This window comes from Meleagris gallopavo, chromosome 3, assembly GCF_000146605.3.
Source record: "Meleagris gallopavo isolate NT-WF06-2002-E0010 breed Aviagen turkey brand Nicholas breeding stock chromosome 3, Turkey_5.1, whole genome shotgun sequence".
In the NCBI taxonomy this organism is placed as follows: Eukaryota; Metazoa; Chordata; class Aves; order Galliformes; family Phasianidae; genus Meleagris; species Meleagris gallopavo.
The window spans coordinates 53,660,782-53,683,463 of NC_015013.2; the positions used below are offsets into that span (position 1 = coordinate 53,660,782).

Consider the following 22,682-nt stretch of genomic DNA (forward strand, 5'->3'; position numbering starts at 1 on the left):
AAAAGGAAAGGAAAGGAAAAAAACAACCAACTTAATTCTCTTCATGCTGAGACAAAGGGAACATATAGTTCAAATTACCTAATGAAACACACTATGAAGTGAAGGACACAGCAGGTACTAAATGAAAGCACAGAATGGGAAGGAGACAAGACAATAGCACATTTTCTGTATGAAAGGAGAGCCTTACCATCCTGCTGGCCCTGGAGATTCTGGGGACTTTGCATTCTTTCTTCAAGATTTGAGCTGAGGTCAGAGTTCACAGCTGACATCCTCGTAGAGTCACTCATATCAAATTCATCACTTTCTATAGAGCTTTCATCCTACAATTTGAAAGTTTCAGAGACATGTCAGAAAATGCTGGATGCTGTTCAAATTGTATGTGAGGCTCACTTACTCCATTTCATTTGTCCCTGGCACGGAATATATTCATGCTAATGCTTGTGTACATAAGCAAACAAGCAGAGCACATAAAGAAGAGCAAAGAACATGCAGCACTTATGTGATATGTCAGTCTGACAAATGCAATTTGATTAACTATGACGACTCTCCATTACCACACTCGTAACTGTTTCCATAGCATTTTGTAAAATAGGGTTGTAACTGGAGACCCCACACAAAGTCCTTGTTACTCAAGCGTGGTTGAGGAGTGTTCTCCATACTCTGTACCTGAATTCCCTACTTTTCCCAGGCAAGGCAGGTAACCCTGTGATTTTCACTTACAGTAAAACATTTCCAAATGATCTAAGAAGAATCCACAACCAAGTTCCCTCAATACGACTTCGCCCCTACACCGCTATTATGTTTAAAGAAGCATCTGTGAAAATTTTGAAGTCTGTTTATCATGCTCAAATGACTCAAAAGTCAGTGGAAAACCGAAGTAATACAATCACATGGGAATCACTTAAAATTTATTCTACCTCACACATCTTTAATATGATTTATCTATCAAGTCCAATTACAAAATCTCTACTAGGAATGATACTAGAGTGCAAAAAGTCCCAATCAGAAAGTCCCCAGTTACAAAACTGTTTCAGACCTAGTCCAGAATATGATTATATACAGGGTTAACATGTACCTGTGTATAGTACCTGTGTAACTTCACTCATTTCAGTCCCACTGCATCCACTTACGGAGTAAAAATTTAGCTCTCATAAGTCTTGTTCTGCAAGCTGCAGTGGCAATTCAGAAACCTATGGCAATGTATTTTCAGTAAAGACTTTTCTGAAATAATTACTCCTATTGTGAATAAAAGCCATTTAAAGAACATATAGAAAAAATACAGTGTCCCCTGAGGATTAAAAAACTTTTCCAATTTATATGTTTTTTTTAATTTGCTTGGTTGTTGTTATTTAATTAAAACAAAACTATCTGGCAGAATTCTGACTATTTTTATTTGGGTTGCTTATCAGAAGTGACCTAAAAAAATAGCAACCTTTACAACAACTTTTTTTATTGTGCATTTACTGTGAACTGGTTTCTACAGATGCTAATATAGTTGCTTTCTTCTGTCTAAGCACTTGGCCCTTAAATCAGTTCATCTTGTGGATCTTAGTGTCATTTCCAGCTTGTGAGGGCATTTCTCTCATTTTTGGAACCAAAGTTTCCTGCAGTTTCAGCTCTTGTTGAAAGAGGATGGCACTGCCAAATGCCATCCAAGATTAAGAGAGGGACACTTTTTTTACCTTGTCTGGATAGGGAAGGAAACACCTCAGCTACAGCACAGTAAATATCAGGAACATGAGAGCTGTGCAAAGCTGGTAGCCACCAAGCTCATGCTCCAGACAGTCGGGGTCAAGATACACTATGATCTGGTGCTGGGATTTAGCAGAAATGTGTGCTGCTTTCTCAAAGAACGAGATCAGGACACAAATTTCTCCAGACCTTCTGGAACACTGTGACTCTGTTGAAGCACAGTGGTATTTCTCATTTGTCCCTGCAGAAGTCAGCAAGCAGTGGCTTTCATTTTCTAATTCTGAGGTTGGGCTATATATATGGGCTGCCAGTCAGGCAACTGATACTTGCATAGCTATAAAACAACACCACACACAGGCAGCTTGTTTGCTTGTGGCAGTGTGTAGAATATCTCCACCTCACTCTATGAACTGTGTAGAACTTTTGTACAGGCAGGCATGGGGAGCAGAACTGGTAGCCACTGGCCTCTTTGTACCAGTTGCAGTACCTCTGTAAATTCCCACATGTAGATGAATTCTCCTTTTAGATTAAGCCTGTTTCCCTTTTGTTGATGGCCTCAGATGAAAAATGATGAATTGAGAGTGAGAGAATTTGGAGACTTTCAATTGCTGTGCTGGCTTGTTGTGGCATCCAAGTTCACTCCAGTCTCAATTCCACCCCCTCGGTAAGAACAGAGATGTGACTGATGAAACCTTGGAAACAGAGCCTTCCTACAAACCCAAGCACAATTTCAAGTGCATGAAATCTTTCTGCTTTGCACGTAATATTTTCACTACCACTTCTTTCTCAATGTAACAAATATACAGTCCGGAGCAAAAAACAAATTCTTAGCAAAACTGCTTTGAAAAAGGGCATAAATGATTATCTTGGGGAGACTTCCTTTGTGCCTAAGAAAATATAACATGACTAAAATGTATTAAAAACGACTTCTCTCTTCATTAAAACAGTACCGCAGATATTTCACACACAGTGAGATCAGAGCTACAAAACTGAGCCAGGCAGGGAGATACCAAGCAATGCTGCTTCCTGCTGCCCCTGTATCTTTGTCACTGGTTCATCTAGATGAAAAAACAGTTTAAATATCAATCACCAGGCCAGAAGGACTATACCAAAACATTTGGGCTATAGAGGCACTGTGGCAGATGGCCCTGATCCATCATGAGTGCCTGACCCTACTGCGGGATGAGTAACTGTCAAAGAGGGGAAGTGGGGAAACCAAAGAGTCCTTTAACCCCTAAGGCTACTACAGGGATAAAGCCTCTTACCTCCTGCTGCTTGGAATCCTGCTGTCAGATTCCTGTAAAGGGGCAGCACACAGAAGGGAGACTCCATAGGAGGGAAAGAAGACCAGACTATATTTGTGAGTGAAAAATTCAGTAAGGGATCTCTACCCTTCCCAATAAAATTTAAAAAAATAAATAAATAAATAAAACAGGCAAAAGTGAAACAAAGATTCCCAGTCTACGGAACATTGAATATTCATACATCTTCACCAGTAGCCAATATCTACCTATTATGAAACAAAACCTAGCTGACTCCACAGAAGTCAAGAGTCAGTCAGAGTCTCTGATGTAATCCAGCTGCTAAGGTTGTTTTTGATTATTTTCTTTACTAAAAACAATCTTGTAGTCAGGCAGAAGGACACAGCATGTAGGATTGCTTTTTGGCTGGCACGTTGCTGGGCTTCTACATATTTGGCAGCTCAAATGGTAAATGAACACATTTGTAGCAAAATGAGTTTATTACAAATAACTTGGTACTGACCTCCAATTGATGAAGTACTTCTTAAGATTTGAGAAAAATCAGAATAAATCACAGAAATTATTTTTGAAATAAAATAACTGCAATTTGACTTAAGTTCTCCCTGAAGAAACTTAATTCTCAGCCTACTGTTTTTCTTTTCCCTTCTATTTTATTTGAAGTTTCATGAGAAAACCCTACTCTTACTTATCAATAAGGCAAGCTTTTTGCATTCAAGATTGGAACTGATGTGGCTAGGGCTTCCCACCAAAATGTATTGTATCTGGCTGCTAACCTGGAGAGCATCACGGCATTCATTTCAACTGTAAACGATATTGCTTTCAAGAAGTAGACAATGAAAGTCACTGCTGAACATAACACTAAGGCTATACTCAGCAGCTCCCCTCATCCTTTCTAGTCAGTGAAAGGGCACCTTCAGGTTCTTTGAAGCAGTACAACATATTACCATGGAAGGGCATTAAGTCATGACATTTTCTCTCAAACTGATTACTTGCACACAGCCTTGGTTTGATTTCCGTCACTACTGTAGCAATGAAATTATAAAGATGACATCAACATCAACTTTCAGTTCTGTTTCTTGGCTACCGCAAAGACAAGCATCAAAGAATACAAGAGAAAAGAAAAACAAACTTAAAAGATTTCAGTCTGTACCTCATCTTGCTGTGAATTTAGTAGCTGCAGCTTCATGTGTTTCATATAGGCCATAGTAATTGGCATATTGTAATCAATCATACTGGTCACCAGTGTTGGTGGTTTCCCATTATCTGTAATAAAAATATTTATTATGCATTATATGTTAGTCGTGGAGGCTACTTCAGCCTACTTTGCAAAGTCAGACAGTTATGTCATTCAGTTCTAACTTTGGCATTTTCAATTGCTTGTAGGCTGTGCAGATGGAAATCTCCTAAAGAAAAATGAAAATCAAATTCAAAACCTGAAAAGTGATGAGTTCTTCTATCCTAAATGACTACAGCTATCTATTCCTTATGTTTAAGCCTTCATATAAACATTTCCATAGCAAAATAAACGATTTCCTCCAAATAAAATCATTTTTTCTATCAGGTATTATATGATATGGTGCATATGGTAGGTATTACACTCCATCCTTAAGCAAAAGCAGATTTACTACCTTCCAGCTTAAGTAAATGAGATGATCTGACTTATTGAACTGTTCCAGTCTACCAAATTTTTATGAACCTTTACTTATGCTAGGAAAATATAAATGGTATTAGAAATAAAATTACTTTACATCTCACTGTTTGACACTAAAACTACCTTTATGATCTGCTCCATCTGGGTTTAAATGCATTCTTTTCTGGCACTCTGAGCAACTCATTAGAAATCGTGTCACCGCTTCTCTCGGTAGGAAGGCATAGGTCTCTGAAATCTGAAATGAATAACAAAATATAGGTGTTATTATATAAGCTGATTGAACATGATTTAACAGAACTGATCATTATGTTTCCAAATAAGGCATATTTTCATATACTGCCAGGAAGCACAATGAAAGCATGTTCTGCATACTATGTAGGATTTCAAGAAATATCTATCCAATCTGCTTACTTATCACCTAATGGCTAATGACAAAATTTCACTTATATCACTAGAACCTCATTTTCTGTTTATGAGTTTTTTTACAATTTCTTTTCAGCAAAAAGATTCATGCATAAATGGCATCCCAAGGAGGACTATTTAAAAAAAAAAAAAATCAAAAACTCAACCTTTTTCTTATAACTAATAAAAAAAATGCTTATCTTGCGTGCTCTATTAATATTGATTGACAATACGTAGACAGGTATAGAAGCCTGTGTATGAGTGATGATGACACTCTCTTTGCATTTCTAACTTTGTATTTCAATTTTTTGTGCAGATAAAAAATTGAAAAAAAAAAGCTTCTAATTTTGTATTTCAGGGCAAATGAATTATTGCCAGTTATAGGATTCACACAAATTTAGAGATTCTGCTTCACCTTGCAACAACAGATTCTGGTTGTTTCCTTCTTTCACTATAATCACTTTTTCTAACCACATACTCAACATTTTAGATATGTATTATTATTATTTCTGTTTTTAAAGACTGCATTTTTCCTCAACAGGGATATATATATCTTTGTAGACATTTTTGCCTTGCTGAAAAGAACTTGGAGAGGATGGTGCCAAGTTGAAAATGAGCCAATAGCATACTCTGATCACAGATAAAATAAAATTGACTACATTAAACATATGGCCAACAGATCAAGAAAAATTAATATAACTCTCCACTCAGTGCTAGTAAGGTAGCAGCTGGAATACTGTGCCTGGTTTGCCCCTCCACAGCTCAAGAAGGCATCTGAGAATACTGATCTGAGTGGCATCTGAGAATACTGATCATCTGAGTGGCAGGTTAAGAAAAGTTATCTGATTTGCACTTACGTACCTTTACTGTAAAACCTGCAGCAGGATTCAATTTCCTATCAAGAGGCTATGTTGATCAAAGTCTACACAGGAAGTTCAGAAAGGTGGAGATGGAATATAGAAAAGTATGCAGATGGAAAGGACAAAATACTTCTTTTAAATGTATGTAAATAGAATTAAATATGAAATGTTGTGCAATTCATTCAATGGCATTTCTCAAAAGGATGCTAAGATGAGGGCAAATGGCCTGTTTTATCTTACAGACATACCTTCTTGGCTGTTTGTCTATGTTGAAAGTTACGCTTCCTAAAACTCCATGAACTAAAAGACTCTACCACTGATTAATTTAGTAAATAAGGGAATTTTATATTAGTGCTTCTTCTTGTGATATCAGCTTTGTCTATAAATATATGGGAAATCATGCATTGCAAAATAAGACTGTGAATTATACCATCCTGTTCATGCTATTGTTGTTCGAGATGTTTGTTGCTGCCGGGTTTTCTATATAACATGAATCTTATTTGGGGGGGCAGAAAAGGGGATTATTATACAAGCAAAATTTGTTCTGTGTTGAGAATTGGTACTGATTTTCTCTGGGCTGAAACAATTTATCTGGAAATGAAGTCAGTAACTGAAACTCTTTTTAAATGGGAAGTCCTACCAAAAAAGTTATTTCAGATAATTTTCCTGTTTTTTATACCACTGAACAAATGTTCATTTACCTTCCTAAATTCAGAAATATTGCTCATTCACAGTCCCTATGGAATATAAAATGATAGAACTTAAAATCAGCTAGAACTTATCATTAAGAAAATTGGTAAGTGCATGTATGCAACAACCTCTCTCATAACATTTAACACATTTAGCACTGTATCGAAATTAATGGAGCTTACCCACGGATTCATTAGTTACCTGCATTTGATAGGAATGCTCCATTTATTCCAATCAAACATCTCTGTCAAAATTCCAGTTCTGCTCAAACAAGACAAAAATTCTCCATCGAAAGCAAGTGAGCAAAGTCCCAGATTCAATAGGTATGCTCCACTGACTATAAGAGAACCAGGTTTTATAACTAAATTTATCCACATGGCAGATGCTTGTGTCTCCAACTTCCCACTGCAACACAGTTTTAAGGATGCCCTTCCATAAATAACATCAGTTTTCACCAACTTCCTCCCCTGTTTACTTTGTAATTTGAATTAATCATTTACAGGCCAAGATTTAAGCTTGTTTAAATTTGCGTAACACAAGAGACTCACAACTTTCCTTATTCTTGCTGCTTGAATATATACAAAGATCTCTTTTCAATTTTCAGTGCCAGAAAGATTTTTAAAAAAATAACACTCACATCTCAGCAATGCAGACTCCCTTTTGCTTTTCTCATTGAAGAAGAGCATCTCTACTTCATAAGATGAAGATAATGGCTTGCTAGCTCTGACCATGCTCTGAACCAGCTGGCTTAGAACCACTAGCATACTAAAAGCTCTCTAACCAAATCAGCACAAAGTTGAGCAGAAAATCCTGTATTTTACTCCTCAGTCAAAGCCTAATGCCTGTGCTTAAGTTTGGGCTTGTGTATGTCATGGATTTGGCTTGCATGTATTTCAGAATAAAACCTGTAGGCCAATGAGAATTTGTAATTAATTATTTAGAAATTCCTTAGTGGTCTGACTTCATCAGGAAAAAATGTTTTTCTATCCTCTATTCTATCTGAAAGAAATAGTGACTCAGTCCTCACTGATGCAGTAAATTCTCACTGCCTTCAGTGGCAATGTTCTTCTCAAGGCCATTAGCTAACAAAAACTACAGCCAGACCATCTCATTTAGTGATGCCCTGCAATCAAAGAACAGTGTTGTACTGCAATTCCATTTAAAAAAAAAAAAAAAGTTAAAATTTTAAGAAAAATAAGGTCAGAAAAGTGAATTGAATTGGGAGATATTACATGATTTACATCCACACACTTATGGTGCATATTTTTTTGTATGATTTACAGGAAACTGGTCATGCGTACACCTCTATCAATCAGAGAACAAATACCGTTGATATATCATACTTCTAAAACATCCCAGAATTCACCTGATTGACCATATTGATAAAATATTCCAGAGTACACCCAAGCCTTTCAAAATATGATCCAACAACAGAAGTCTTCTAAATCTGGAATTGGTCTACATGCTATCTATTGGATCCCATGCAGAATTATAAGAGGGAATTAATCCAGTAACTGAGCATGTAATCTGATTCATACCGGAGCTAAGTGAAGTATGCCCTAACTATCCCTGAGAACAAGATCACCTTCCCATTGCATCACTGCAGGCAGAGAAAATAGGCAAAGTGAACTTCATGTTCCCCAGTGTTCAGATAATTTAAGTGCATGGTGTTGTGAAGATACAGCTTTCAGAGCTCCATTTTTATTTGGAAAATTAACAAGCACTAAATTGAAGGCAGATTTTAGGACACATATGGCAGAGTAGGAAAGACAAGTGTGAGGAGAGAGAGTGAAATATTGCAAGTGAACCTATTGACCCCTAAAGAATTAACACAGAGAATGTATGTGTAGTCTGGAAGGCATGATGTGTCAGAAATGAGAGAATTTTTGTTGTGCATGTATATGTTTTTAATTAAGGATGATGAGGAAAGGGAAGATGATCCAAAGAAAAATTGAAAGAGGAAAGAGAGACATGTAGAGAGAAGAAAATGACAATCTGTCCTGGGCCAACAGCCATCAAACCAGGTGGCAGAAATTGGTTTCTTGATGACAGGAGTGCAAGCCAGACAAGGAAAGTCCTTTCCTCACTTCAGCAAGAGGTCAGGATAGAAGGCTGACGTAGGAAAGCATATATATTATTGCCAAGAGTTTTATCAAGATCTTTCTACCCTGATATATTGGGGAAAATGTTTTTCTCTCTCATACACAACTTTACCTTCACAACTCCACTTCCTCCCTACATAACAGGACTATCTTTCTGAGAGAGAGGGAATGCAGAGCATCTGCTAGCTGGTTCTCTGCCAGGGCACTCAAAACTTGCCCTCTAGAAAAAAAAAAAGAAAAAAAAGAAAGCAGAAACAAGACAGAAGGATAAAAGTGCACAGGGTTCGATGTTTCACCTTGCGCAAAGGACTGGTGCAGATACAAGTATGTTAGTGTGTTAAGACCCTGCATAAATCTCATATTCTTCTTCTTTCCCAAGCACAGTTTTGCCCTGGGTGGAGACCAGCTAGGCTGCAAACTTTCTTAATTCTACTTGATCAAGGAAGTTGTACTGGAAGGAAATGATGTTATTCATAATGTGACCTGTCAAAAAATTCTTCCCAGAGAAAACACATTCAGTGTGGTGCTTAGAGGAGATTTGCAAACACATTCTTTGTTCAAGAGTGGGAAAAAGTCTCTCTGTGTTTTACAATTTGAAGAATATTTTTCTTAGTTTGACAACAACCATTAATGCAAGAACTGGATGAAGAACAGGACTCCAGATATTCCCCATACCTAATAGACTCCTATTTTTCCTCAGATGTTATATATTTATGTACTATGTTTCTGATGAGTCTTGCCTCTAGCTACTTTCCCTTGACACATCAATATGTCCCACAAGTTTTACAAGCCTACTTCTCTTCCAGCTCATCATTCTGCTGCTCTTTCTTCATTCATGGGCTGGGAATTTTATTAACCAACCCATTTCTCTGGAAACCTTTGCTTACAACTCAGGTTCATTGCTTTCAAGGCGTTGCACTGTGGCAATGTAGGCTCAAGAGGCAGACATTAGATGATTATTCACATGTAAAAATATACAAGTACATGGAATTTCAAGAGTTTAAGGTGGCTCCGAGACCTATGCAATCAGTTCTCAAGTAGACACTTAATTACAAAAAACTCTCCAGATGTAATACACAAACGTGAGGCATTTACTCTTCATAATTTATTGTTAAAACGTCATAAATACATATATAGATATAGATATAGATAAAGAATAACTAAAGAAAATAAAATCTATTCTTAAAATCAGGGCTTGACCACTAAATTTGGCCTAACAGGCAGGGCTGGACCTGAGAAGAGGCAGAGATTTTCTTCCTCAGACTCATCAGAGCCATATCAATTTCTTGAAAAATTTAATAAGGTAACTTTTTTTTCTCCCAGTTTGCACCAAATTACAAAAAGTTTTTTGTGACTTTTGCAATGTACTGTTCCTAAAGCAATAACTTTTCCCATTTGCTCCCACCTTCTATATACTCCTCAACACTTAAATTTAAATTTCATATACAGCTGATTTAAATCAAGATATGTATCTCAACAAAGGCACAGAGACACAGAGAAGCTAGTCATGCATTTGTTGCATGTCTTTCACATTAAGCTGTACCAATTCTTCTGAACATTTCTGTCCTGTGTGTCCCTATCTCCAGTTCGGTACAGCAGTTCATATCTCAGGGCCTGATGTCTGCACACATCCAAACAGACCTTTAGGACATGGACAGAAATGAACTGTTTCAAAGCAAAGCAGTTCCTCTAGGATGCTGAGCTTATGCAAAAGTGCAAGCAGAGCCACCCCTCTGAGGATCCTCTGCCCTTCCTCCTGGCTGCTCAGGTAACTCTTCTAGGCCACACATCACTCCTCCGTCTGTGGAGCTTGGTTTCCTAGAGAATCTGGAGGAAATCGGCAAGGGCAGGCACTTGTTTGGGTACAACTGCTGTCCTTGGCACCAAGGAACACACTCCTTTCCCATTCCCAGCCAACTGTTCTCTTGCTGAGCCAACGGCTTGGCCTGACCTTGTGTCCCATATCCTGCCTTGTGCGGGAATTATCTCCCTCAAGGCCCTCCTGTTTGTAAACTTCCTTGGGAACTGTAGAACTAATCAAAATTACAAATGTTGTATTAAGTAGTCCTTTACCCTGATGAATTTCAATACTGCAACACTGGATATAATTTAAAGGCATGACAACTCTTGGTTTCATTTAACATGTCTAAGTCAAGCCTTTTTTTACTAGTATAAGTCTACCTACAGCTATGCTGGCAAAGAACATAGCCTATCAATCTTACATTTTATACAAGTTAAGCATGAGCATGAAACCTGCTAGTTAAATGGGAAGTTCACTCTTTTATATGTATTTTCAAGGTTACTCTACCAAATCATCGACATAGAATTTGTACAGTTCCCTTCTCACACATTAGTGCACAGAGAAGAATAAAATGGGAACTTATTCTAATCCTGAATATTGAAGCACAGATGCTTTCTTAACTAATCTGTAGGAACTGTGCCAAGAAAACTTGAAGTTTGAGTTTGGTACATTGCTGTACCATGAAAATATAAAAGTTCCCTTCCAATATGCTGGTTTTTTTAAATTACCAAGCACCATATCCTATGTACCTCCCTGTGCAGCACCTCCATAGAAAGTTCCACAGAAATCAGTTGCAAAAACACCATTGACACAGTTGACATTAACAACTCATTTAAGATTACAGAATTGGTAATTGAGTCTGTAAGCTGTTCTGAGCATATTTTTAGAGAGAAATACCAATATCTTTGAGTACTCCAGCAACTGGGGGGGGACACTATCAAAAATGAAAAAAAGCTCTACCAATTCCAAATTTGTTACTCCATATAAATGAAAACAGTGGTTAATTAAATTACTTATGACAATTTAATTACCTTTCTAACCATGCTTGAATACTATTCAAAGTCCTGAATAAAGCAGTTTCTCAACTGAAAATAGTGACTCATGCATATATAAGCAAACTATATTGCAGTCCTTAAAGCTGTATAAAGCCATGTATCTTTTTTAGAAATATTTGGGTATGAAAGATATATGTATTACAGAAGTTTATCAATTTTTACCAAAAATGTGGCTTTCTTCCTATCATTTTTTCTGTTGAGACATTCTAGCTGTCCAATAAGAGAGCAAAAGCAATGTGATCATCACATGCCAGGAATTGTGAATAACAAATAGCAATTCATAGAACCATAGAATCATAGAATGGCTTGGGTTGGAAGGGACTCCAAAGAGTCCCAACCCCACCTGCCACAGGCAGGGTTGCCAGCTGACAGATTAAGTATTAGATCAGGTTGCCCAGGGCCCCATCCAGCTTGGCCTTAAAAACCTTGAGAGAAAGGGCATCCACAGTCTCCCTGGGCAACATGTTCTAGCACCTTACTACTCAGTAAAAAATTCGCCCCTTACATCTAACCTAAATCTCCCTTCCTTTAGTTTAAATCCATTCTCCTTTGTCCTAACACTATTTACCCATGTAAAAAGTTTATTTCCTTCATGTTTGTAAACTCCCTTTAAATATTGGACAGCTGCAATGAGGTCTTCTCACATTCTTCACTTCTCCAGGCTGAACAAGTCCAGCTCCCTCAGCCTACTTCATAGGAGAGATGCTCCAGCCTCTGACCATCTTCGTGGCACTTCTCTGGACCCTCTCCAGCAGCTTCTCATCTTTCCTGTATTGGCCCCACACATGGATGCAGATGGGGCCTCATAAGGGCAGAATAGAGGGCTACTTTCACTTCCCTTGCCCTGCTGGCCACCCCTCTTCCGATGAAACCCCTGATACCATTGACCTTTCCAGGCTGCAAGTACACACTTCTGGCTCATTTTAAGTTTTTCATGAACCAGGATCCCTAACTCCTTCTCAGACAGGCTACTCTCCAGGATTTATTTTTCCAATTTGTATACATATCAGGGATTACCTCAACCTCAGTGCAAAACCTTGCACTTTGCTTTGTTGAACGTCATTAGGTTCACAAGGGCCCATCTTTCAAGGTCCTTCTGGATGGCAACCCTTCCTTCAGCTGTATCAGCTGCAATTGTAGCAGGTGAAGAACCATCCCTGTAAAAATTGTTCACTCAAACTATTTGCTGAATGCTTATGCATAATATATACATTCACAGAAGTCAAGGATGATTCACTTTTGACTTGTGAATAAAGAAGCAAGACTAAATTAATCATGTTTCCAATTCACTTAATAAAATTAAGATCTGCCAAAGTACTTCTGTTTGATTTATAAAGCTCTTAGGGTATTGTTTTTACAAGATTATTACTGAAGACATTACCTCTTTCCTTCTGCTGCATCACAGAAGGAGATACTGTGTGGCTTTCTGGAAAGACTGACACTACTGCGTATCATTTTTACTGAGAATATTTTCATTAACAGGGCCAGTAAAGCAGCACGTGTTCCCCCAGTTAGTCTGGAAGAGTTTGAGGCCTATTTATTTAGCCTAATTCTTATCTTGGGACAGACTGCAAGAATTGACATTAGTTTGTTCTGGAGGTTTTTTTTTCTTTCTTTTTCCTTATACCTGTATCTTATTCTACAAACTTTGTGGCCTATACATTTGAACAGCTTACCAAAGTAAAACAAAACAGAGAGACAAAGGTCAATGAAGATATTACTTTTCTAATGCTTTCTAAAACACAAGACCAAGTATCAAAATGGCTGAGGTGATAGATGAAAATTAATTTAGACAGTTTGTGTTTGTTAATCCTGAAATATCACTCCAAGCCATACAAAGCACACCCAGATGACTGGTGTCTTCCTTCATACATCTACGTTGAGGTCAATACAGCTGGGAACAAATTATGAGAAACCTTGCCCAGAGCTTATCCCACAACAAACTGTCTGAAATGGCCAATAAATAAAATATATGTGAAGGGATTCAGAGAGACATAGTAAAGATTGTTATATACCTGAAAAAATAGTAATGGAAAAACAGCTATTTCTTACAACTAAACTTTGAGATGTCAGAAAACTAGAGTGCCCACACATTTGCTGGCCTTTCACTAAAAAAGCGTTAGAATCATTAGAATCATAGAATTCCTCATGTTGGAAAACATCTTAAAGATCCTTAAGTCCAACCACAACCTTACCATACTGCTTTAACTCTAACAACCCTCTGCTAAATCATGTCCCTGAGCACCACATCCAAATGGTTTTTAAACACATTCAAGGATGGTTACTCAACCACCTCCCTGAGGAGTCTATTCCAGAGCTTAACCACCCATTCCGTAAATTAGTTTTTCCCAATATCCAAACTAAACCTCCCCTTGGGCAACTTGAGGCCATTTCCCCTCATCCCGTCACCTGTTACCAATGAGATCAATCCTACTCTCACTGCAATCACTTTTCAGGTGTTTGAAGAGAGCAATAAGGTCTCCCCTCAGCCTCCTCTTCCCCAGACTAAAAAGCTCCAGTTCCTTCAGTCACTCCTCATAGGGCATATTCTCCAAGTCCTTCACAAGCCTTGTTGCCCTTCCTTGGACCTGCTCCAGCACCTCAGTGTCCTTTCTGTAGTGAGGTGACCAAAACTGAATTCAGTACTCAAGGTGGGGCCTCACCAGTGCTGAGTACAGGGGCAGGATTTCCTCGCTAGTCCTGCTCACCACACCATTCGTGATACAAGCAGGATGCCACTGACTTTCTCGGCCACCTGGACACACTGTTGGCTCACTACTGATTAGCATAACTGCAGATCACTTTTAAGGTTAAGAGTACTGTATACAGGGTGACAATTCAAATTCAATTCAGGGAGTCACCTCAGTCCCTCAGCCACCCTCCTGACACCCCCATCTCACTGGGACCATCTGTGAAGGACATGTGTCTCAGCCAGGGTGGGAGCAGCTGTGGCTTGAAAACTTCCAAAAATATACGAGTTTTCAAACCATTAATCCATTAAGAATATTTAGTCAGCAGCAATAAATTACAAGGAAACTTCATATGTGGAAATACAACACCCCATTTAACAAAGTTGACTTAAAAGGTATTGAGACTTCTTTCAGACTTCTTTCATTTAATAACAACTTGTTAATATAGTTATCAGAGAAAATGTCAAGCCATTATAGAAATAATAAATTCTGTTCTTCTACCAGTATGAGCATCACTACTGAAGTCAACGGATCTGGTCCATGCTCCAATGAGTAGGAAGTCTGGCCTTCCTCATGTTCAAACTGTATTTTGGCATGCATTTCTGAAGAACCTCTGAAATAAATTTAAGGTTGAAGTTTGCAATACTAATGTAAGTGGGGGAAAAAAAAAACAAAACACAAATTGCATGTCAAATGACTAAATCCAAATAATTCATGTGTTTAGAGACTGATATTTACTTTTAGCTGGTTGTTTGTTGTTTTTTTTTGTACTTACTGCTTTATATGTTCTCTTCTGTCCAGCATGTTTTCTGATTTGTTCTCCATTAGGCCCAGTTTCAACATGCATGGAATAGATAATGTCAAAGAAATCTTCTACTACGGCTACCCGCCGTAAAGACAGCTTCTCATCTACACCTACTCCATCCTGGAAAGTAAAAAGAGAGAAGAAAAAAAGTAAGGAGAGGATAAATAGGTAAATGGTGATCATTACGAGACAGATTTTCCTCTTGTGACAGCAAGTTAAAGACCCTGCCATTGGGAACTGAAGGTCACCCACTCAGTGTATGACAGGAAGACTAATGTAAAAAAGCTATATTATCAGAAGGATCAGATGATATGACACCATTCTCTGCAATCAGCTCATTTTGCCAGGCCAGGACTCTCGACAGTGATCTTTCACTCCAGTATTTTAAAAATTAAAGAAAAAGTACCCATGCTTGTTTCTCCAAATGCACGAACAACATTCAACCGCAGAAGCGATTCCCACCACGTGGTACAGAAATGCATTATGTGGCTGTTAATAAGAATCCAAGAGCTTTTTTATTCTCTCATTCCCCTCCCAGTAAATCTGTACCTAGCATCTCATAAAGGTATTTAATAAAGGGTTCTAATTTGCAGGTGACAGAGCTGACTGTAATTATGAATACAAGGAAGTTGTTACAAACAATTTACTGCCAGAAAATCTGCTTGAAAATACACTACAGGAAGACATACCACAATATGATGAAAAGAAAGGGATTTTTTTTGTTTTTTCTTTTTTGTTTTTTTTTTTACTCAGACGTCAGATTGGAATGAGGGACGGAAAAGCGAAGACACTATCACACAGTTTCTAAGCTGAAGACTTCTAAACAGAGAGAAGCCCCAGTGGCTCTGAAATTAATCACTGCCGTTCAATTTATGCTTTTAAATAGGACCATCCATAAGAGGTTCAGTTTTTTTCTACAGCTGTCTATGGATTCAGTTCTAATGAAGAGGCAGGAGCTGGCACTCTTGTTTTTGCAGGGCAGGCAGCTATAAAGCAGGCTATGTTTTGTAATACAAGGTAAGTATGTGAGGAATAAAATGTGAATGGCCCATTCTCGTGCAATCCATCACAATCTTTAAAGTTAGATCTCAGAAGGCAACAATGTCACTTAACCTTCAAAACTTAACACATTTGATAATGTCTTTACTGCTGCTGTAAGTCATGCCACCAAAAAAAAAAAAAACCAACCCTGATTTACATTCACCCTTTGTAGCAAAGCAAATGAAATTGCTGCTTTTGTGACCAAATACAGACAAAAGACGAGAAATGAAAATACAACAATTGCATACAATTCCAAGTTGCTGCCTCCACTCCAATAACTTCCCAGTAATCCATTCCAGTAAGTTTGCTGGATGTGGACAACTACTATTTTTTTCCTTACCATTTTATTCCAGCCCACATACTTTTATTTTTCACAAAGTTCATAGAAATAACCCAAATAATCCCAATGGCTTCAAAGGATCCCCAGGGTGGCAACGGGGCACTGACACATCACTATCAGTGATAGAGAAAATATCAGTATCTCTACAGCATAGCTTTCTACAAGTGCCTGATGGTATCAGATTAGGTGGTGTTAATACTCTACTAGCCATGCAAGCTTGTGCTGTCCTCTTCCATCATGCCCCTGCTCTTCCCACCCTTATTCAAAGAAGTCCCCTGCCCAAAGCTAGATACTTGCTACCATCCATTTAGCAGTCTGTGCTCCCTGTCTCAAAAAAGCTGGAATGGAGCAGAACTCCCTCGCATGTTAAGAGGATTTCCATAGTCCTGAAAAGAAGAAGAGTGGCAGATGTGATTGTGTTGAGGATGGAGGAAAGGTGAGGAATTTACAGTCTCCACCAAAGATTAAATCCTCAGAGAGATCAGCTGGAAAGAAGAGCTCAGAGACAGTAGAGATGCTCCCATCCCTGAAAAGTCCCTAAAATTTCACTAACCACCTGCTCAAAAATTTTGTGGCATCATGCCAGGTTCTGGTATCAGCAGCATTAAGAATTTTCTTTGTATTCTCTTCATTGCTGTGTATTATTAAAAAAAAAAATGTTTTAAAGATGGGGCCAAGACAAAATCAAGATTTTTGCTGCTTTAATCTTAAGGGGAATTCACATGCGAGTTCTGCAGGGGGCCCATCCTCTGTCATTATTTTCACACCACCCAAATGGCTCAGTGGGATTCTTAATGATTTCAAATGCTCTTATTATGACGACAGTGTTATCTCATGCCGCTCTCAGAACTGTCAGAAGTTTATAGCGTTGATTAACTGATAAAGATTTTATCTGCTTATTACTAATGAGTTTTGTTTTAGGAAACTTCCTGTGGGGGAGCTCTCTTTTTTAATTAAAGAAAAATCCATTACAACAATATTAATTTAAAACCTGAGATGCCACATCAGCAAAGCTGACACGTACAAATATTAGGAATGTATTCAAAGAAGAACCTCAAGATGGAAATTCTTTCTGCTGTTGTTGGTGGCCATAAGTGTACAGTGTTCTTTTTTGGCAGTCCCCCTGCCCCTCCTTCACTAGTCTGAGACCCAAAGAGAGGTAAGTATGATATGAGTGTGTTCTTCAGGTTATGTTTCATTCAGCTGATTATCGCAGTAAGCATCACTGCAACTTTTAAAAGTACAAGGAAGTAAAATCTGCACAAACTCTTTGTCATGCCCTTTAACTGAAATGCCAGAAAATGAATACAAACTTTGAAAATCTTGTCAGTCAGAAGTGATAGAAAAAAAAATGGTGTACACGGAGTGGAAACTTCTTCAGGAGAGACAACACTATCACTTAGCAATTATACTTGTATTTCATCGTAAATGAAACTGGTTGGAGCCGGGCAATGAATTGGTCAGGATTCATTCTGCATAGTGCTGCATAAGGTGATAAGACAGACCTTGTTTCAGAAAGGCTGCAGTGTTAAAAAAAGGTGCTGAATTGCCATGAGTAGGCTGTTAAGTACATCTGGTAGTGCTCTGCAGAGACGTAAGCTCTAACTGCAATACACCAGATAAGTAACCTGAATGAGAATGAGATAGCTGTTTACTAAGACTTTAGATATCCCAGCACTGACATTTCAGCAAGCAAAAATCTGGGCAAATGTTACAACCCTAGACCTCAATTTAAACCATAATGTCTCTGAAGTGGACGCAGTTGTATCAGACTTTCCTATCACATGCCATTACATTACACTTTTATCCTGAAATTGCTATTTGATAAAGGCATTAACAAAGCAAGTCTTCTTTATAAGCTGGCTTTGGGTAAAATTTTCACAGTGCCTAAGGGGAAATTTTTTAGCCTCAACTAAGTCTAAAAAGAGACGAATGGGGGAATACATGATAATGCTATTCAGATGTCTGAAAGGCTATGAAATGTCCACAAGGGACAGGACAAGTAATAGGCTTAAACCACAGCAAGGGAGATTTACATTACACATTAGGAAAAGCTCACTATTGATGTGGATAGTCAAGTACAGTGGTAGTTTGCCTGGGGAGGTTTGGGGATCTCTGTCGCAGGAGGATTTTGAGACCAGGTTAGGAAAGTATCTGTCAGGAACAGTTTGAGTAAATCCTCTCTTGGATAGACCAGTTATTAATTGAGTCCCTTCTTGATAACTGAATAACTGAGAAGCTCAAAGATCATTTTCAAAGTTATAAGGGCACTAATAGTCCTAGGAGAGCAAGAAAGATATTTATAAATCACTGGGGTATTTTTAGGCATCTTTTTCATCATGAAAAGAACTCAAGTCCTACTCTTGGAGTTGACTTAGAGATAGAAGTTCCACTGCATGTTTCTTTTCAAAAATTGGACTTACAATCTTAAATTTTTTAGATTGACTGTCATCCCATTTGTTTCAGCTATCACAGAAGTATGTCCTTACTTCAAATCAGTTGCCTCAGATTCCTCTCTGGTCAACAATGTGACAACAACTACATAGCACAATTCATCCTTACAGGAGCTGAAACAGTTTCAATCTCTATCACAGCAGAGTTGCTTAATTTTACTCTTTGCATTGCAGATCTCATTTATGTTTATTCCTATGATCTTCCTATGTGCTTAGGATACAAATAAATAGATGTTTCTTTTCATTTTCAGCCCTAGAAATTGAATTTGCAATCTGAGATTAAAGTTGTTCAATTTTGTTTTGATATCTACACGAAAAATATTCTAATACACTTCTGGACAGTACTGATTTTACTGATAGTTATGCATCTCTCAAAAACTGCTGAGCATCCCTTTGAACGGTGATGCTTGAGGAGAGTCAGTCTCCTACTTTGAGATGGGATCTGCAGGGCTAGCAAGGGTAAAGAGAAAAAAGGTTGCCAATGATCCAAAACTCCTAGCAAAGAGATCAAAAAGATCTATTAAATAAATAAATAAATAAATAAATAAAATCCAGAAAGCAGTCATTTTAGCAGTTAGCTGAATAAAACAAGCCTTTAAAATTAAAGCTGACCAAAAGAAGGTTCTTGCTGTTTCTTGCTTGAGAACACCTGCTACATCTCGTGTTGAAGTTTCTTGGGGGAAATAGGACTTATAAAACGTCCTCTTGCTTCATGAATGAATATAACTATCAGCATCTTTACAATTTTTGAAAAATATTCCTATAAAAATGTGATAGAAGGAAATAGCAAATAAAAGAATAGGCTCGGGTGGTAGTTCTATAAAAAATGCTCAAATCTGTAAAAATCTCTGCTGTAAAAACATCAATGCCAGAAGCATCTACAAAACTTTAGGGGTAGGTGAAAATAACAATCAACCTAAATATTTTGTCACATTACATAAATCACATGCAAATACAAGACCACTTTGATTGCTGCAATATTTGTATAACAATTTTCTGGAATATACCAGTTTGGATTACAGAGAACATAAAGCACATTCGTGCCATCATATCTCAGCTGACTATCATGCAGTTTTGCTGTCTTTCACATTTTCATTGGACAGAGAGCAGTCTTTTGCTGACTGAAACCCTGTACCCTGAAAGCTTTATATGACCTTACAAAATGTTTTGCATGTAACCCAGCCACCTTGATAGTTTATACATAAGGAACTCCTGACATGATGTTATGCTGGTGTTTCATTATTTTTGTAGCAAACACTACCAACATTTGTGTTGTGTTAGGACGAACCAGTAGTTTATGCGTAACATAATCCTTATATACCTGCCTGCTAAAATTTTTTACAATAAATCATCAGATTGAAAATGTCATTATTTTTTACTGCCTTTATCTGCTTGCTCAGATGTAGCTATAAAAATACGAAAATTTAAGAAGATTGATTAGTATTTAAGAACATCTCTTGCTACTGTACAAATGAACAAATCTACTTTCATTGGCACATTGATTTGAATTCTCAAGTTATTAGTGCATTCATTTGAATATCTAAATCTCTACTGTCTGCAGCACAGAAATCTACAACAGATCAAAAACTATTATTGTTTGGCAGATATTATTAAGTGGCATAAAAATAAATAGATCATTTCTATCTAATTCCGAATGGAAGTTCCCTATAAGAGCAAAAGGGACATCTATTATTTGAAATGTATTGTTTCTGATACTCATTGTATGAACAATCTGAACAGCTAATCTCATCTTCTGCCAGCAGATGGAGATAGGAAAAATCAAAGATTCGTGAAGGCAGGAATACACCATTTCCACAGGACAAGTTCTTTCTCTGGAACTTTTAGAGCACTAACCTTACAAGGAGTAACACAATAAGCTTGGCTGTGCTATTAAAAAGTCAAACTTCACTGTGGAAATAAATTTTGAAAATCGAAAGAATTAACTTTGAAAATAGAATTAACTGAAGTAAAGTAGCAAATTTGAGATAAGAAACTAAAAATAAATGATACAGAGTTTAGGATTTTCTTCCGAGCAGAGATTTATGAAATCTGTAGGAATAAAAGTTAGGGTAGTATGGTTAGGTCGTGGTTAGATTCAATGATCCTTAAGGTCTCTTCCAACCTGAGTGATTCTATGATTCTGATTGTCCTGATGGGAGATTTTCAGAGATCTAATAAACAGCAAGAGAGACCAAATAAACGCTGAGTTCTTTTTCCCTTTGTCTCTTGGACGAGTCCAGGTGATAGGAAAGCACCAAAGCAAAATTTTTCAACAAACCATAAGAGAATGAGTGATGAGAGCCATTTAAATCTAAAAGATCCCACCTAAAAGGACTGTCCTACTGAGTAATTTGAGGTGAGGTCATCCCCTGGTGTTAATCACTAGCTCTATTAAATCCAGCTCTAGCAATTACATATAATGGATTGTGAAACCCAGCTTGCCAAGCTGCAAAAGAAAGGCTTATTTCCATGAAATGTAGTAGTATGGTCCTGGGAATGATTTCAAGACTGACAAGATACCTTCAGAGGTATCATCAGAAACCTGTTTGGTCTTCTGGCACAAAGAGGATAACAATTGGTCAGTGTCTCCGAGATAAATATTTAAAGCTTTATCCATATTGGAGAAGGGCAGAAACTTTTATTTTCATCTGTCTTAGAAGAATTATGGATGGATAGGCAAACCTACCATCATGAGGGCTAGTGCAGGAGAAGGGCTTAGAAATGAAGGATGGGGCCTGTCCACTGTCTCTTGTATCTCCTATTAAAATAAGTACAGATATGGGAAGCAAGAAGTGTTTTCAAACAGATGCCTCGAGTTGAATCCATACTGAACCTGGAGGGGGACAGACAAAACTCCAGTGAGAATTCAAAGCAGACAGAGCCTGCAGGTTTTTACTCAGCATGCTAACACTTTTTAATTTATTTATTTATTTCTACTTTTTTGTTAATTATTTCTTCTTAGACTTTTAAACATTCACATAACTATTCTGAATAATTGGTCACAAGGCAGGCCACATTTTACTATTTGTTAAGCCTGTTGATCCAATCTAACCAAACACTACAGGTGATAGGTGAGCAAGCAGAGCAGCACAAGAGCAGAGCTGCAGAGCTAAAGCTGTTGATAACAAGGAACTGCTTTCACAGTACATGTATTTCAGTCTGGCTCTAGTCTGGTCCCTGGCACTGGACACAGTTAAGTGAATGTGGACAGGAGCTTTGTTTCAAGCACACTTTCCTTTTCCAAACTAAAACATCAATGCAGATGCAGCCATAGCATCTTCATTGCAAGTTGCACTTTTCACATGTGCACACTGTGATGAACACTCCCCAGATTGGTGAGGAAGATGCTTAAATGTCTAGCTCAGGGACACACAATGCCCTGGTCTGACTAGGAGAGCAGGAGGAAGGAAGATGCTGAACAATCATATATTCTGACACGGAAACCATATTGCCATATTCCACCCTGTACATACCTCCTATGACAGCAAATTCCTGCCTGCTTAGCCTGCTGAAATGGCAGGTGATGCTTGCATCATTAGATGCACAGTCCTACTGCGGCTATGCTCTTTCACGCTTTTTGTTGTTCTTTGTGTGTGTAAGAGGTTTGTTTGTTTGACTGATTTTGGGTTTGTTTTTATTTCACATAGAAAGCGAATGGTTGCTTTTTTCCACAAAACTATCTGCAGTTGATATATTTGATACAGAAACAATGAACTCAGGCATTAAGTGCATCGTATTTAGTAAAAAGTAGTTAGAACTGGATGGAAAGGAAGAGCTCATACAACATCTCAAGGAAGACCACAGTTTGCACTTTTGTGTGATAAATCTGAATAGACTA

At 37.8% G+C, this 22,682-nt stretch overlaps 1 protein-coding gene across 1 annotated transcript in view; it reads right to left on the reverse strand.

The window, feature by feature from the left end:
* NOL4 (nucleolar protein 4) overlaps positions 1-22,682 on the reverse strand; it is an 85,478-nt gene that overhangs the window by 1,321 nt on the left and 61,475 nt on the right. Inside the window, exons 5-8 of the mRNA XM_031552952.1 lie at positions 14,981-15,130; positions 4,729-4,840; positions 4,105-4,217; positions 79-320 (exon numbers count right to left, since the gene is read on the reverse strand). Coding sequence (XP_031408812.1) covers positions 79-320; positions 4,105-4,217; positions 4,729-4,840; positions 14,981-15,130 — 617 coding nt within the window. The remainder of the gene's footprint in view (positions 1-78; positions 321-4,104; positions 4,218-4,728; positions 4,841-14,980; positions 15,131-22,682) is intronic.